The sequence below is a fragment of the Rhodnius prolixus genome, unplaced genomic scaffold (assembly GCF_049639745.1).
Source record: "Rhodnius prolixus isolate KJV_2025 unplaced genomic scaffold, Rpr scaffold_22, whole genome shotgun sequence".
NCBI lineage: Eukaryota > Metazoa > Arthropoda > Insecta > Hemiptera > Reduviidae > Rhodnius > Rhodnius prolixus.
In genome coordinates, this window is record NW_027411617.1 from 481,328 (window position 1) to 499,389 (window position 18,062).

The window sequence follows — 18,062 nt, forward strand, 5'->3', positions numbered from 1 at the left end:
TTCTTAAGCCTGAGAATTCAAGAATTATATCCATGGTATTGACCAAAATTGGGGACTTTCGGGAATAATGAGAACGAAATACGGAAACTGTGAAAGGAAAGAGGTTTGAGGCCGTCAGTTATATCGTGGAGTCTGAAAAAAAAACCTGTCAGCTTTTTAACGTCGAGAAGATTCAATACTATACAGTCCTTATTTTGGTTTCATTTGCTGGGGCACCTAATTTTGAGTACATTGGATCTTTAGATGTTGAACATTACAATTTTGATACAATAATTATTTCATAAATTCTCAATAATTAGTCTTGAAAAAATTAATAAATTGTAGTTAGTAGCACGGCTTTTGAAAAGCATTGCCACAAAATAGTTTTCACCTTTAATAATTCATTACTCATTTAATTATTCAATACTTGCATTTAATGACTGGAATTAGCCTGGTTTTGAAAACATTGCGACAAAATAGTTAATCATAGCAATAATCTTCCATATAATAGTTTGTCATTTGTAAATAAATACTGATTGTGCTTTTACCATTCCCAGGCTTGAATTTATTACCTCTTTTTTTCATTAAATTCTCATTAGTTAGCGTTCCGAATTTATGGAATTGAGCGTGTAAAATTTGGAAAAAATCAACAACTCAAAAATAATTCAGTTTTATTTACAACACTATTTACAGTTTTCCTAAATAGTCGTTGCGTTAATTGTTTCCCTCTTAATTTTTTTATACAATCTCTACAATAACATTTTTTCTTAATAAAAGTTGTAATTACATTTGTTCAAATCAAGAAAATAGTCAATTAAACTCAAGTTCAAGTTGGTACATAAAATTTGTTAAAAAAAAGTAAACTGATAATATTATATTTGACATTACTAAAATGAAATAATTGCATATTTTTTTTCATTTTCAACGATTTATTCAATTTATTTTACGATTTATTTTAAATTGATAAGAAATTTTCTAATTTAAAGTATTTTAGAATCCAATAATTCCCGCATACAGGAAGCCACATAAAAAAATTTTAGAATCTTCTATTCTTAAAAAAGTACAAAATGTTATCTTTAAAATATATATATATTAATATATAACCTACTAAATCATATTTTAAGGCCGGCAAGCTGTACAACCATTTACAGTAAAGACGTTAGATTTAAAAACCTTGGCGTCTTGCCCGTGGACTTCACCGAAGACGCTTGCCAAATGACAATTTGTCCTTCAGCAGTTGAAGCATATAAATGCTGCGAGTCATGGGAAAATGTGACGCTAAAAAAAAAAAAAATACTAATGTTATTTCATTTTATTTTTTTAAGTGGAATTAGAGTTGATTGAACTTGGCGTCTTCGAATCTAGCAATTAGCGAATAAGGAGGCATATTCATATATCGTAAAAACAATAAAATAGTTTTTGTATTGAGTTATGTGGATCCATTTTTTAGCTAGAGCTTAAAAATTAATGAGCAAGAACTTCTTTACAGTGTTTACAGCCTAAACATCGCTTCTTCTGACCCCGTTCATTCCGATCTACGGCTCATTTTTTTTGCTGAGTTAAATTGAACTATAGAAGGAAAGGTGAAAGTAGCTGGTAATGAAGCAGCTCGCCTCTAAAGATATTTGCAGCACCAAAGGGAATGAATTACTGGTACTAAGTGGAAAAATAAAGTAACATTTTGATTTTTTTAATGGACTTAAAATAGTCAAAAATGCAGACTTCCGATACAACCCTGTAAAATGTAGTGAACATTGACTAAAACCTTTTTTTTCCTACAGTTTACAGCGAACAAAGTAAAATGCTATAAGTGTAATGTACTAAAAATTACCAAATTATCGGTTGAGTCAGGCCATGTGCAGATATCTTGCCAACAGGGGTCAAATCCCAAGTGCTCCATAACCTAAACAAAGAAGTTACTTTTACTTTTAGAATTCACTGAAACTCTTTAAACGGGCACAATTTTCCTCGCATTCTCAACCACTCTTTTAACGACTACTCTCCTAAACTTGTGTTCTTTGAATGGAGCTTAAGTTCTCTCATTCATCTACGAGTATATATTCATATTCATTCAATAATCAATTATCGAACAATTAAATATTGCAAATACAAAATAGTAAGCAAAAAAAGTATTGCAAAAATCTTAGTTGGTATCACAACGTAAAATGCAAAAAAAAAAAAAAATTAATACATTTTTATGTTCTCTTTGATAATCGTTCAGGGCGAATATCTGTTAACGACGACATTCTTAACGCTAAAGATGTGTATACTGAAAAGTAAATTAATGATCAGAGAATCGAAGACTATAAGATTTGCCTACAGACAAAAAGAAACTTGCGCCAAATCTTTTACAGAAATGGAAATCTCGTTGGTTTTCGCCTTCGAAAGGAGATCAACATGAAATGTTTCCCGATGCGACTGCGGGAAAAGGATAGTTCCCACTATTTAGAGAGATGTTCTGGCTGCGAATGGTAGTCCTTCTCTACAAGGAATTTCATTCTTGCAGTCCTTCTATAAACAATAAGCAGAGGAGCAAGTCATAATTTGTAGCCTCAGCTTGGATACTTTAAGGTTCAAGAAAAGTTACATTCCCTTCACAAAATGGGAAGGAATTTGTGCCATCAAGCGCTTCATGTGAACCATGAGAAATTTAATGGTCATGTTAAAGCAACACTTAGCAATATGAAAATCACTTCCACACGCTGAAAGCTACGGAATTGATTTTAATTGACGTAAATATTTTATTATTATTGTATAATGATAAATTTTACGCTTTGTGAGGCGTGAGTTTTGAAAAGTTGCCAAACGTTTCGGCATGGATTTTATTCCTCTCACGTAACACTCTCCATATCACATTGGCCACTGATGAGGGTGTATCCGTGCAAACATTAGAAATACGAATTTTGTTATACCTAACAAACCCAGTTCCAAAGTGTATAAGGGAAAGAAGAAAAGTAGTACACTTACAGGAGTAATTATAATTTTAGGTAATGCTATGGGAGATGGTAATGTGTTTGGCGCTAAGCAGAGAGAATATATGCATACCTTAAGCCAACACCCATGACCCAATGTTCTTAAAAAGTTATAAATTCATTCGGGGAATTGGAAGCGAAAATCTTTAAACACTTCACCTTTTCAAGGATAATTTTTAAAATTAAGATGAAAATTAGATACCTAATTGAGCCATCACTCATTCCTGCTGCAACAACATTCACTGAAATTCCTTCAGGAGCGGTTGAAAAACAAACGGAAGTGATTTGTTCACTGGTGGTAAGACTGCCAACTAAAGATGCATTGATAGTGTGCAGCCTCATACTGGAAGAGTGTCCCTCTTGGCCAACACTCGCGATGTCTCCCAACGTTTCGCTTATATTCACCACAGTTAACTACAAAAATATTATTAAAAACTATTTAATACAAATAAATAAATTTATTTACAGAAAAACTGCAAAGTTATTTACCGGCAATTGAATATCTGGCAGGGATCTTACATAAGTAAGAGTGTTGATGTCCCACATAATGGCTGAACCGTCTCCAGCAGCAGATACAGCGACTGAGAAAGCTCTAGAAATAGCTATACTAGTCACGGCAGTTCGATGACCTACCAAACACACTGGCTGCTCTTCAAATTCCAGAACTCCGCCCAAACCATCAAACTTAAATCTAAAACAAAAGTATTAATAGATATAAATATGAATGATTATAAATAATAATAATAATAATAATAATAAATCCTTTTAAACTTGATGTAGAGCAAAGTAAGATACTTAACGAGTAAACACTGATTTTTCCTGAAGAATAAGCCATCCATAGTTGATTGCAATCGGGTACAGAAGTGCAAAAAACCACTAAATCAGTATTACAGGAAATGGCTGGGAATGGTATTTGCTCTTTGCGAAGTTTGGCTCGCACAATACCATCACCGTGTCCCCAAGAGATCAAGGCAGCTCCTGTTTGGGGCGAAGTTGGCATTAATATCACATTAGTGCTAACATCTACCATACTTACATATACATACTTATATTTCACTTTCAAGATTAACAGATATTGGGGGAATAAAGTGTTACCCAGTACGGAAGGATGTCCGGCAATTGTCTGACTGATGAAAGACTCTTTGGAGTAAGTCAACAACAGACAAGTGTTCGGCGCAAGACCAAAAACATCATTTGAAAGTAAAGCTACTAAGGTAGAAATAGGTATATGATGGTTATGTTGCCAGATTACAGTGGGTGGTGGGTCGCCAGGTGATCCTGCATAGTGACCCCATGTTAAACCGCGCACATCTGTCAACAAGAGATACATTTCAATTTAAATAAGCTTAATAAACACAACGTTGAAAAGTTCACAGGCTTCTGGAAGATTTGTAAGTTTCTAGTTGTACAAGATAAGATGAACTTACCTTTTTAAAGAATCCATACCAACATTAATTTTTTAAAAACTTTTTTAACACTTTAAGAACAGATTTTAGTTGACCACAAGAATTTACACACACAAGGGCGGACAGTATAAGAATGGACTCTTTTTTTACTTTTTCGTATCCGTTTTAAGGTCCTCTGAATACAAAAGAGTGAGAGAGTGAGTATCCACGGTAACAAACTCAAAAACGATCAACCAAAGAACGTTCAACTTTGAAATTTCTCTTAGAAATTGGATGCAAAGAGAAGAGAAGATTTTCGCCACAATCGTTCAACTAGAAGTTTTCATTTTTTTGAGATTTCAGCAAAATGGTTTCAACTATTTATATACATATTCGCACAAGGTTCTAAAATGGTTTTTGGAATATTTCCCCGTATAAATGCTTTTTAGTACAGAGACTGATTAGGCATCCCTCTAAGTAATACATCAGTGTAATGTAAATCTTCTCACCTCTTAAGCATTAATAAGGATTAAGCAAACAAAATTGTAAATTTGAAGAAAATCTGTTGACTGGAAAGCCAATTTCCTTAATAGTTTTTAAATTTTTTTCCAAATGTAATTTCATCTACATAATTCATTGAAGGGGCGGTATTGGTTTAGTGATTACATAGTATGGATTTGTAAGTGTGGGATCCCCAGATCGAATCCTGCGTAAAGCTACTTTTAATTTGCTAGAAAAATGTTAGCAGCAAAGTGCGTGCTTCTGACCCCGTCCTAGTTTGACAGGTGGATGTTAAGCCCCACCTGAAAAATAGGCGATTGCTTTACTTACTTCACTAATTTGTTGTCTCCTTTATAGGATTATATTTATAATTGTTTTATACTTTATAGAATTTAAAAAACCATCTATTGATACATACTCAAGAATGCACAAATGAAGAGAAGTGAACTGCAGTAAAAGATAGTCGCGTAAAAGTTAACACCAGATAATTTTTTTAGGTTGACTTTACTCTTAGCGCTTCAATCTTTCTTATAATTTTGTATATATAGTTTATGTTAGAAAACAACTACAGTACACAACCCAGTGCTGGGGATCCAACTGTCTTTTTAACTTCTTTTTTCAATACCAATTCTTCTTCTAAGAATAACAGTGATAATAAAATCTGATGTCACAACTCCCGCGATCTTACCCCGCAAATTAGCGAATGCGTGGCAAACAAGTTGATGATACCTTGTTTCAGTATGAACAGGAGCACTTGGAAACTACACATTCATTTCTAGCACCATTATAGTTTATTTTATTTATTATTTTTATCTGAAGTTACCGTGCCATAAAAAGACGTAATTAAAGATTAAGTCGGCATGGGCACTCAGTCATTTATCGACGTTACCGTTTAGAGGTGTACATACGTTTTGCCACGTTCAGCAGAGACTATTAGGGTCGACTTGTATATCGCATGCTGGCCCTAAGCTCTGCATCCCACCCCAAAAGAGAAATTTTATGTACTTCCAGAAGAAGCAGAGGATAGGTAACCTTAATAATTTGCAAAGTTTATCTCTTTAAAGGACATTACAAATACTTTAACTCACTCTTCAATACTGGCGGCGCTGAAATAGTAGTTGTTGGCGCCAAAGACTTTATAACCATGGGATGCGGCGCCTTGAACAACTGTCGGGGAGTTTGTCCATACATTCTGACCATCGTTCTCCAAGCTGTTCGCAAAAGTTCATCTGGTATTGAGTCGGCATCAAATCCGTAATAAGTGGCCGGATGGAAAACGTTAATACTTTCCACTGCTGCTTTGCCCGTTTGTTTGTAGCCGAAGACCAAATCTATCCATTGGGGCAAGTACTCTCGGACATGGCGTGCCTCCAGAGCCTGTCTGTCGACAAAATTATTTCATCAATCATTTAAAAAGTGAAACTCACACCGCTCTCGCCGGCCAATTTTCTTTAAGTGTAGAAGCTTAGGGGAGTAACTTAGGGAGGTAGGGAGGGAGAGAGAGAGAGTGAGAGAGAAGGTAAAGAAAAGAGGTAGACTAAATATAAACCGAAAAATCGATTCAGTAAAGTGACCCTTCCGTTACTTTCCGGTCTGAAAATGTCGAAATCTATCTCTTGGGTCCACACATCGTTACATAAACCATATCAAAAATTTGCGCGTTTTTTTTTTGTTTTTTACGCTGTCTACATTAACAGACACAAACAAGACAAATACGAAAAAGAATTGGTGACCTCAAAGGAACTCAAATGGACATTCCCAGTGAAAATTAAAATAACAAATTTGCACGAATACAATAATTCCTGTAATTAGGACAGTCAGAGAAAGTAAAAAATATTGTTATTTTCAATACAATATAAAATACAACAATTTCAGACCTATGAATAAGTATAAAAATGCGTGGGTCGGATGCCCACGGAGGCAGTATGACGTTGTCTACAGGTTGGCCATTCTGCCTAGTTCCAAAATCGAAGCATTCTCTGTTGGCCAGAAATTCGGGTAAGAAGAAAAATTCTGGAATCAATTCTTTCACATCTGTAGCGGACTCACTGGAAGTTAGACGCCATGTTGTGTGTAATGAGTGAAAAGTGCGGTCCGGCCAATCAAAGTTGTTGTCCTGTTCATAAATAACAAAGTAAACACATTGGCTTGAAGAATATAAAATTGCATTTTTAATGAAAACATTTTAATTATTATTAATAATAATAATAATATGATTACCTGATAAGACAGAAACATATTAGTGAAGGGGGGGAGCCTAACCAAGAAGTGAAGAACGATGCCGGAGTTGGAGTAGTGCGAACTGTAGTGGTAGGGCTCATGATTGTATGACATGATGTTCATGGCATCCGTCAGCTCCGACTTCAGATACTGCAACAATTTCAATAATCAACACTTGACAGTTAATTAACAAAATATTAGTACTGTGTGCAGAAAAACAAAAAGCGTCTTTACATTATAGTTATTTATGTAGTGAGCCTCATTCTTCTTCTCCTGGATCGCCATTGGCTTGGTTAAATTTCTGAAAAAAAACATACATTTATTATTAAGATTGTTTTTCCACTAAGTCCGGAAAAGTGGTTTTTAGAAAATTGGCAGTGTATGTGTATGAAGAGGGGAAAGGTAAATATGAGTGTGTATGTTAAAGATTCTCTACTGAAGCAGCCTGATGTATAGATCTCTCCCCATATGCAGGGCGTTGATAGCTTTCAAGAAATGCGCGAAGAATATGAGGGATTTCCGGGAGGGGCAAACATTTAACGCCACGGTATAACTGACGGGATTTCAACTATCTGCCGAGATAGTATTCCACTAAGTCACTTGAACAAGCCACTGATTAGAATCGGCATGGAAAAATGGATGCGGACTGCCTCAATTAATGTACGACGCTTCGAGTTGTAGGAGAGGCCTAGAAGGAAGACCACTTTTATTCCAAGCCGCACTTTATTTGAATGTAAGAATTTGAAGATCGTTGATATTAGAGTAAAAAAATCCCAAGTCATCACCTAAGAAGAACTCTGCACATACTTTGCATTTGGTTTATTCTTTAAAAAAAACCTTTTTCAAAAAAAAGCTCTATTGGCCTTTATATATGCACCTCAAAATCTAATTTGTACACAAAATCGAAAATATGCACAATCACTACACTCCTTTTTTCCTAAGAAGTAATAGAAAATCAAAAAAATTTGTTGTTATATAATTTATTTGTTATATAATTTGTTGTTCTACTATGGCAAAAAAAAAAAAATAAATAAAATAATAATAATAAAATTACTATTAGCTTGCCGACTGCAGAAATAAGATCCTTGAATTTATTGAAAAGTAGAATAACAAGTTACCTGTAAGACTTGATGTCGTCAAGGTCCAATACTTGACTGGTGTAATCTGCGAGAATAAAAGGCAGCACAGGATACTGCATCAAGTCATTGTAAGATCTGCCGGCCAGGGTGTTCAGAATGGTAAGATAATGCCAGTTGGTGAGTCCCCCTTCTCGCCACAGTTCTACTGCTTCGCCTAACGGTTCACTCGCAACACGATTGCACAGTTCACAATCCAGCAGGGCGCACATAAATACATCTCGTTCCTTGCCAAAACATTCAATACATTTAAATAAAGTTCTGTAGACTTTTTACATAAGATTTAGCATCATAAACTTACTTTTGTCGTTTCAAAAGCAATAAGGAATGTTTTCCCATTCAATAAAAAAATTTCCAAAGCCCTTTCCTGCAATTCAAACCTTCTTCTGTGCAACTCTTTTATTTGATCAAAAGCCCACTCCTAGAAAAGTAAAAAAATATTTCAATGTAATGTGATCTATGTGAATGAATTTATTTAGTGAGCAGTGGCAAGAGTGAAATGGCGGATGACGGTATGAAATGTGCATTCATGGTTCAGTAAGTTGTTTTCTTAACTTGAGTATGGATTGATTTTCTTTAAAATAATAAAGAATAAACTGTGTAATGCATCAAAAAAGTACACCCAAACAATAGCTGAGGAGTTGAAATAATTACATTCGAGTAGCCAACATTTCCACTGCTTTGAGCGAAGACATCTTAAAACATGCTGTACGAAATAAAAAGAGCTTGAATTTGCATTCAGCAGAGTTGCATTTCAGCTAAATTTGATTCCACACACAGTTCATTATAATCAGCTACAATTTAATAAATTAATATATAGAATTAAACTTGTTTTTTCCATTACTATTGAAATATATAGTCAACTACAGTAGTAAATCTTAAAACTCTATAAAAGAAACAAGAATATCAGCTGAATACATAACAGATCACCTTAGTATTATCAGAGGTGGTTGGCACGAAATATAGAGAACAGTGTCCAATCAGCAACTCTCCGGGTAAAGTATTATCGGGACTGACCACACTTGCTTTGCACATGTGTCTTATCTTGGTGTTAGTGTGGAGTCGATCTATCAGAGCAGCACTAGTAGACATACTTCCCTCAAACAAGAATCTTAGACGCTCTTTATCTCCTTTAGAAAATTCAGCGCTTTCTATATCAAAATTTATAACATGACCTTAAACTAACATTAAATGCACCTCAATTGATTCAGACTTGTACGTATGATTGCAATATAGTATTTACCATTAGCTGGTGAGTCAGTTTTAAAAAACTTTGGATCCAAGTTTAGATGACATCTCCTTAGTCTGTTCCTTACTCTTGCAGGACCTTCTGTCGGATCCAATTCCCATGATCTGAATAAAATAATACTGATATGAAACACTTCTACCACCTTCACTAATCACATTACTATTAAATTCTAATTGACCAATTTTCTTCGAATATCGAATTCTTGCATGATGAATAAAATACAGGTGATTATTGTTCATACTTTTTTTTGTGACTGATCCAATAGGGAGAAAAGAATAATGCCAATTTCAAACATGATTCTTTATTTTGCCAAGCTTTTGATCTAGGAACTACAAAGGTGACCTAAATAAAAAGTCATGACTGAAATTGGCATTATTCTTTTCTTCCTAAATATAGGTGGTTGGGATTATAGCGAAATGACCTGAAAGGGTGCAAGAACACTCTGGTCTAACACCCACCCCTCTTACTCCAAAGGTTAAAAAAATAAATTAATGTTTACTAGGAACGATTAGTTTGACTCAAATAAAGACACGAATGGTGGGGGTAATATTCAGGTAGGGCTGCATCTAAAGAGGATTCGATTTATTTATTTTCCTGAATTTACATATTTTTACAATGCCATAGGATACTTCAGCATCCCCAATTTCATTTTCCAACCACTAAAAAAAAGTTTTGGTTGAACAATTTTTCACGAAAGTAAGAATTTGAACATTTATAATTTTAACTTTTAATAAACAAAATCCATTCAAAAGTTTTCCAGAAAATTCCCAAAACACTAATAGTTATTCCAAAAAGTTGCATTTCCGATTAATCGATTTCCCTCAAATTTGGAATTCTAATCATTTATTAAGACTTGAAGTAGTTTAAAGAGTTGTTAAAGAACAACTATTTACAACTATGCCACCAAAGGGTGGCACATAAGGGATTGCCCTGAAACTGGAGTTCCTGAGAAACTCTCCCTCTCAAAATAATAATAATATCAGGATTTAAAATAAAAGTGATTAGGTAGTTGTACCGAAGCGAAAATACAGCTAGTATGAAATCCGGTTAAGAGGTATTCCTGAAAGGTTCCTTTGCCACAAATAGACGCTTGCTTGATAATAGAATGGCCAATTATACCCATTAACTTTAATATTCAACGAAAAACAACCAAAAAACGCTAATAATACTTTTGTTACACTCAAGAAATGTAGTACTACCGTAGAAAACTACAAAAATTATATTTCGAAAATTAAACATTCATTCGCAACCTTCTTCTACTTAAGAAATAAAAGTCACAACTAATTCTTCTTATTTTAAACGAAATGTTATACTGGGTTCTGAACTGCTTACTTTGGATAGAATTTTGGTGAGTGCCAAACAGCTCGTTCGTGAGTAAGGCTGCTTATCAGCTCTTTCCACTTGAATGCAGCTTGCACTCGACAACCAAATTCATTCTTTATAGTCTCCATCAACAACTTCCTCTGATGGCTCTGTCCAGCTTCTACTTCTTTTGTTACTTTCATCGCTCTCTCTGATAATTCTCTGACCACGGGTTCGTGCCTACATAAAAAAAAGTTCGTAAAGAGGAAAGAAGAAAGAGGAAGTGAGAGAGGAAGAATAAAGGAAGTAAATGATACCTGTAGACTACTTTGTGCACCGGTCCCTGGTCTCGATGTCGGCGCCATTTATATCTCGCTAAACTATATGCAGCACAAGTCTCCGTAACTGATATTTCCCTGGATATTGTAGGAAATGAAGCGCCACTATTTACTGGCTCCAGTCCCACTGAACTAGATATCAATCCCAGGACAGAAGAAGCGCACCACTCTTCGAACTTTGAGATTAACTCATTCACACTCTTTAAACTCGACTCTTTCATATTACCTAAGACGTTAAAATACTTCAGTTTGTCAGTTGATATATATTTTCATAACTTAAAATAAACTTGTGAATTCAACTAAAATCTCACCAGTATTTCGCAAATCCCAAAGAAAAAGGGCTAGATTCTTCTCCATCTGTGTGCTCGAAATAATGTACATTAGTATATCTTTGGTCCTAGGTTCGTTTAAGATTGATTGTACTGCAAACATTTTCAACGAAAGAGGATTGGCAGGCGTCAACAGCCACAACAAAGCTTGGGCACCCAGGCCTCTCAGGACTTCTCTGCTCGCCCAAACAACGTTAGACCAAGATGTTCGCACAGAGCTTGATTTCCTCTCTACTATAGATACTAAAGCTTGAAGCAAGAAAGCCCAAACTCCCTTTATGTAGTCAATGATTTTTTCATTTTCTAAATTTGCAAAGATTTCATAAGAATTTGGTTCAGAATAAATAAGGAATTCAGTGCTCTTTGTGGCTACGGCTTTGAACCGTTCGATTAAATCAGATTTGGAAATCTTTCCTGCTGTCATCATTGTTTGGGTAAGGGTAGGTGTATTGACACTGTAACCAGAAGAAGAATCAACATCGTCACTAGATATGGAAATTACCGACGAGAAGAAGAAAGGTTTGGGAGCATGTGATGAGACGGTATCAACCAAAGATTTGAGCGCACTCTGAAGAATATTGCAATGCGTCCTCTTTACAGTCAAACAGCATTCTGCGATTTCACCACAACTACGACACTCTAGTCCGTATACGTATTCTATCTGAAAGAAAGAAAACAAGCAATGTATAAATAACAGTGATAACATTATGTACTCCACTAGCCCTGTAAAACTAGTTGATTTTTCGTAATATTTCAAAAATGTGTGCTAATTTTTTCTTCTTAGATCTTTCTGCTCTGTTTATTTAACCAAAAGGTATAATAAATAGTTATAGGAGTAATTGCCAAATCAACGGATTTTAATATATTGCCAAGGTGGAAGAGAAAACTTGAAAAATCAATAAATTTGATCTTTGATATATATATTTTTTAATTAGTTTAATAAGAATTTTTAATTAAGAATTTAATTTGATGTACCTACTCCTAGAATTTTCGGCTAAAAAAGTGATTCAACATTTAATTATTTAAAAAAATGTTCCTTATAGAAAAGCTTAATAGAAAGAGGAAGAAATAGATCATGTCCAGAATTTTTCTCGAGTTTATTCCACATACGAGCACTACAATCCAGTTTTTGTAAAACATACGAGTAAATTAACAATGAGATATCAGTGAAAAAGTAGGTTACACAACTTCCCAGTTTTCTGCATTTACACCCTCTGTTCAGGGTAGGGTAATATTAAAAAAAAAAAACATCCATATGGTCTTGAAGCTTAATAAATGCACAACTTTTTCTGTAATTAGGTGACTCCTTGGGCTCTAGGTTAAACAGGTTTATAGAAAATTTAATGTTCTTTAGTTTGGACTAAGCAGATTTGTTGTACGATAAAGGATAGAAAAGTTACGGCAGTTTTTATAGTGGAAATCGCGAATATCGACGGAAATGATTGAAAATGTAAATATTTTGGACACTATTGAGAATTGGGCCAAAGTGAATAGAATATTTTTTGTTGCATTTGAGCTGTTGAATCACCTCCCGAAGTTTCGACCTCTCCTCCGTGTACACCCTGTATAGTAACATCTGAAATATTGAAATTAACTGTCTTTTTAGTACAAATTCTATGTTCGAAAAATAAAAATTTATGTAAATTTCATTGCTTAGTTTTAATTACAAAAATTACTCAAAGGTTTAGTTACGTTTTTGGGTGTAAGAGTAAGTCGAGTAAATGCACATACCAGTTTTTAAGTTGTTTTTGTAGAGAACTGAAAGACAAAATTTTGTAAGCTGCTTAATTATCAATTATTGGTGATTGCAGATGCAAAACAACAGACCATAAGGAAGACCCAGAACAGTTTCTCAAATCACATTATCAGACAAACTTATTTATGTAAATTTGAAATAATGATATGAAACTAGCATTATGATGAATAAACAAACCTGACACAAGACATCATGAAATATGATCAGATTGGCAGCTCCAGTAGTCTGCAAGCACTGCACCACAACAGTGCTGAGGAATGAATCAACATCAGTTAAAAGCAGATTGCTGTCTAATTCTGTTAACTCTGTCACTTCGCCATTAGCCAACCCTTCTTGGTGTACCACACACACAAGTGTCTTCAGAAGAGCTTCCACAACACCATATTCCAAAAAGCTCTTCCAGTCGGCAATTTTAGTAAAAATATTGTGTAAGAAAGCAATGATATTATGACAAAGTGTGAGATCGGCAGATGCAACTGATACTGATCTAGGGAGTAACCCCAAAAGTGCAGCAATTCCGGGAAGATTAAGGACGTCCACATCTTCTCCAGTTTGAACACTTATTGGCAGCCAATGTGTGTTAGTGACAATTCCTGCTAAAGCATCAGCTAGTTCCATCGTAGGTACAGCATGGGAAAGTTGCATAGCAAGCAACTGGAAACCACGGTCTTTCACAAAACGGCACTTTTCCTCACTGCTCACCCTTTCCAAGTAAGCCGACAACACCTGCATTCATTGAAAAATTAGGTTCATCATAAAAAGAAGTAATAGTTAAAGTGGAAAATGTTCTAAAATTGAACTAACTTTAACAACTGCGGTAGTGACAGCATTGTTAGCGTGGTTTGCCATCACGATGAAACATTCAGGAGTGAGTACATTTGGTAAAGCATTGTGTGCTACAGAATCCGGCATCACCAAGATCTGATCTCTGAGGAGATTTAAAAGGCCGATGGTAATACTGTCCTCCCCCTCATCAATTTCTGACACGTTGTTATATTTTTCATCATCGTTGGTCGCATTGGTAGAAGAACTAGACGAACTGGAAGTAGTAGAACTGGAGCTGCTCCTACGATTCAGCCGACGATTTGTAAAGTAAGTATTGGCAGAGGTATCACTTAAACGATCCAAGTCAAGCTCCGGGTTACCTGTTGAAGAAGTTGATATATAAGTCAAAAAAAAAAAAAAAATTGAAGCTCAATCATTAATATTTTTTTAATTGTTTTTAAATATAGATGGAGCACTTTAGAACCTTCAGAAAAATAGTGCAATCTTTAGACACTGGATAAATAGAGAGAGTGCAAAATTAGTTTAGACCCTAAGACAAACGTCACCATCCCACACACCACAGCGAAGCAATTGTTAACTTGGGGACTCTAAGAACTTCATAACGCAACAGATTACAATTCAAACATAAAGTGGAGATCCGGTAATGAAACAAGTCTTCCTATAGACTCTTACATTTTTAACTTTTAATAAAATGTTGGTAATTTTTATATAAAATATTTTTATTAAATTCTGTCGTATGAAAACGGAATTGTTAGATACTTCTATAGCTTCGCTATGCACAAACGACGGATCCCAAGGGGACCGAACAGGGTTATTATTCATTAAATTAGTCCAAACTACAATTAAGAAAGATTAATATTTACCTCCATGGTAAGATCCTGATATTCCAGAATCACAAATAATCTCTGATTGATTAATTATTTCCTCAGATGGTGACAGTTTGCTTCTCCTTCTCGATCTTGTGTTACTCAAATTCTGTTTGATCTGTAGACTGGCCAGAGCTCTGTTAAGTTTACTAGGGTCAACAGGACGAGTGAAGAGGCCTCTGTACTCTCCAATATCAGTTCGATCAAACAGTTCACTGTCATTTCTTCTAGCATGGCGACGCTGGCGAGAAGGTGGTCGAGGTGGCAGTACGAAGTAGATGCTTGTTCGAGCGTGCGAAATGTAGGTGGCATGAGCAGGATGGGCTAATAGAAGGTAATCCGCCACAGCTGTCACGTGATGTAGTTGCGGTGGTGCAGTCATCAACCCTCTAATAACGTCTACCAATGCACCTAGATGCGAACAAAATCTTACTTGGTGGGTACCACTCTACTCTGCTCCCTACATTCAACTCTAAATAAGACAATCTATGATTGAAACATAGTAAAATTTTCAGGTTCTCTACCCATTTACAAAAATATTTCCTTCTGGCGCCCTCAAATTGTTTGGAGTTCATATAGCTGTCAGACGGTTCTACGGCTGAATGGAGTCATTGCCTGAGATAAATAATGACACTTGCACTAAGAATAAGATACTAGTTAAAAAGTTTCTTTCACAGTCTAATTTTTTGAGAGAAAGAATATATTATAAATTCATTGGATCGTGCGAGGTTGCGAAACCAGAAAAATTAAGAGATTCTACATATGCGAATTGGATCACTCGAAAAAATGAACGATTACTGGTTTCGGCATCAATTTGATATGATCACTTACACATTCATATACTTTTACAACAACAAAGTAACATTCATTTTAATAAAGAGTTATGAAAACATAAGTTAAAATCGGAAACAAAACTTACAGTTCAAAAAGTGAAGTACAAGGGTTGATTAACTTCTATTCATAAGAATTCAATCATTTCTTTACCACAAATCTTTAACTTCAATTATCGCAAAAATTTTGTTTATATTTTACCTCCTAATGAAGAAAACTATTGCCTATAAATGTAAAAAATATCGAAAAAATCTGTCGAGTAGAAAACGAGAAATTTAGTGTTAAATTTTGGTTTCATTTGAAACAATAAAATCATTAACTTCTATTATCTCGAAAACTATCCGATAGATTATGTTTATATTTCACCTGAGTTTGGAGAATACAATAGTCTATAAATGTATAAAATTTCGTAAAAATCTGTCGAGTAGAAAACGAGAAATTTAGTGTTAAATTTTGGTTTGATTTGAAACAGTGAAATCTTTAACTTCAATTATCTCGACAACTACTAGATAGATTTTGTTTATATTTTACCACTATGTGGAGAGTACTATTGGTTATAGATGTATAACATTTCGTAACAATCGGTAGACTAAAAATCCAGATATTTAAAGTTAAATTTTGGTTTGTTTTGAAACTGTGAAATCTTCAACATCAAATACCTTGAAAAGTACTCGACAGATTTTGATTATGTTTCATTTGTATGTGGAGACTACTACTGTCTAAAAACAAATAAAATATCACGAAAATATATCAAATGGGAAACGAGATATACAGAGTTAAATTTTGGTTTCGTTTAAAACAGTAAAATATTTAACTTCAATTATCTCGAAAACTATACTATAGATTTTGTTTATATTTTACCTGTATATGGAGAATACTATTGCGGATAAATATAAAAAATCTGTCGTGTAGAAAACGAGATATTTAGAGTTGAAGTTTGGTTTCGTATGAAACAGTGATATCTTTAACTTCAATTATCTCAAAAACTACTCGATAGATTTGGTTTATATTTAACCTTTATGTGGAGACTACTATTGTCTTAATTTATGAAATTTCGTAAAAATCTGTCGGGCAGGAAAAGAGATATTTATAGTTAAAGTTTGGTTTCGTATGAATCAGTGATATCTTTAACTTCAATTATCTCGAAAACTACTCGATAGATTTGGTTTATATTTAAACTGTATGTGGAGACTACTATTGTCTATAAATGTATGATATTACGTAAAAATCTAACGAGTAGGAAACGAGATATTTAAAGGTAAACTTTGGTTTCGTTTGAATCAGTGAAATATTTAACTTCAATTATCTCAAAAACTACTCGATAGATTTCGTTTATATTTTACCTGGAGAATACTATTGTCTATAAATGTATGAAATTTCGTAAAATTCTGTCGAGTAGGGTACAAGATATTTAGAGTTGAATTTTGGTTTCGTATGAAACAGTAATATCTTTAACTTCAATTATTTCAATAGCTACTTGATAGATTTCGTTTATATTTTACTTGTATATTGAGAATACTATTATCTATGAATGTATGAAATTTCGTAAAATTCTGTCGAGTAGGAAACGAGATATTTAAAGTTAAAGTTTGGTTTCGTTTGAAACAGTGAAATCTTTATCTTCAATTATCTCTAAAATTACTCGATAGATTTCGTTTATATTTTACCTGTAAAAGGAGACTACTATTTTCTATAAATGTATGAAATTTCGTAAGATTCTGTCGAGTAGGATACGAGATATTTAGAGATGAAATTTGGTTTCGAATGAAACAGTGATATCTTTAAATTTAATTATCCCGAAAATTGTTTGATAGATTTCGTTTATATTTATCCTGTATATGAAGACTTCTATTGCGTATAAATATATGAAATTTCGTAAAAATCTGTCGTGTAGGAAACGAGATATTTAGAATTGAAGTCTGTTTTCGTATGAAACAGTGAAATATTTAACTTTAATTATTTCAAAAACTACTCGATACGTTTCATTTATATTTTACCTGTGCATGGAGACTAATTTGTCTAAAAAATGTATAAAATTTGGTATGTTTCTGTCGAGTAGGAATCGAGATATTTAGAGTTGAAGTTTGGTTTCGTATGAAACAGTGATTTCTTTAACTTCAATTATCTCGAAAATTGCTCGATAGATTTCGTTTAAATTTATCATGTTCTGAATATGTTCTGCTGGGAGCACTACGTTCTGAATATGTTCAACCAGATTCTCTATCAGGAAAAACTTCCAAGGTCCTGGGCTCTGATTAATACGAGGATGTTGCATAAGGGAGGAGTGGGGGCAGATCCTTCCAATTATCGTGGAATCTCTTTGATGAATACTCTTTCGAAATTATTTACTTCTATTCTGTTAAGAAGACTGGAGGGTTGGGCGGAGAGTTCGTCGTTGTTGCCGGAAGAGCA

The 18,062-nt window shown here is 34.2% G+C and overlaps 1 protein-coding gene across 8 annotated transcripts in view; it reads right to left on the reverse strand.

The window, feature by feature from the left end:
* Positions 1 to 633: 633 nt before the first annotated feature.
* mv (lysosomal-trafficking regulator mauve) overlaps positions 634 to 18,062 on the reverse strand; it is a 97,944-nt gene continuing 80,515 nt past the window's right edge. For 5 of the 8 annotated variants that reach the window (XM_074134623.1, XM_074134622.1, XM_074134618.1 and 2 more), the window contains 20 exons: positions 14,817 to 15,230; positions 13,972 to 14,312; positions 13,345 to 13,893; positions 11,394 to 12,072; positions 11,062 to 11,308; positions 10,775 to 10,984; positions 9,437 to 9,546; positions 9,124 to 9,368; positions 8,495 to 8,614; positions 8,176 to 8,420; positions 7,292 to 7,358; positions 7,058 to 7,207; positions 6,715 to 6,953; positions 5,926 to 6,218; positions 4,047 to 4,262; positions 3,752 to 3,929; positions 3,441 to 3,642; positions 3,154 to 3,365; positions 1,811 to 1,882; positions 634 to 1,257 (listed from right to left, as the gene is read on the reverse strand). In XM_074134623.1, coding sequence (XP_073990724.1) covers positions 1,125 to 1,257; positions 1,811 to 1,882; positions 3,154 to 3,365; positions 3,441 to 3,642; positions 3,752 to 3,929; positions 4,047 to 4,262; positions 5,926 to 6,218; positions 6,715 to 6,953; positions 7,058 to 7,207; positions 7,292 to 7,358; positions 8,176 to 8,420; positions 8,495 to 8,614; positions 9,124 to 9,368; positions 9,437 to 9,546; positions 10,775 to 10,984; positions 11,062 to 11,308; positions 11,394 to 12,072; positions 13,345 to 13,893; positions 13,972 to 14,312; positions 14,817 to 15,230 — 4,922 coding nt within the window. In that variant the 3' untranslated portion in view covers positions 634 to 1,124. The remainder of the gene's footprint in view (positions 1,258 to 1,810; positions 1,883 to 3,153; positions 3,366 to 3,440; positions 3,643 to 3,751; positions 3,930 to 4,046; positions 4,263 to 5,925; positions 6,219 to 6,714; positions 6,954 to 7,057; positions 7,208 to 7,291; positions 7,359 to 8,175; positions 8,421 to 8,494; positions 8,615 to 9,123; positions 9,369 to 9,436; positions 9,547 to 10,774; positions 10,985 to 11,061; positions 11,309 to 11,393; positions 12,073 to 13,344; positions 13,894 to 13,971; positions 14,313 to 14,816; positions 15,231 to 18,062) is intronic. The other 3 variants (XM_074134620.1, XM_074134619.1, XM_074134624.1) reach the window with 3 other exon arrangements.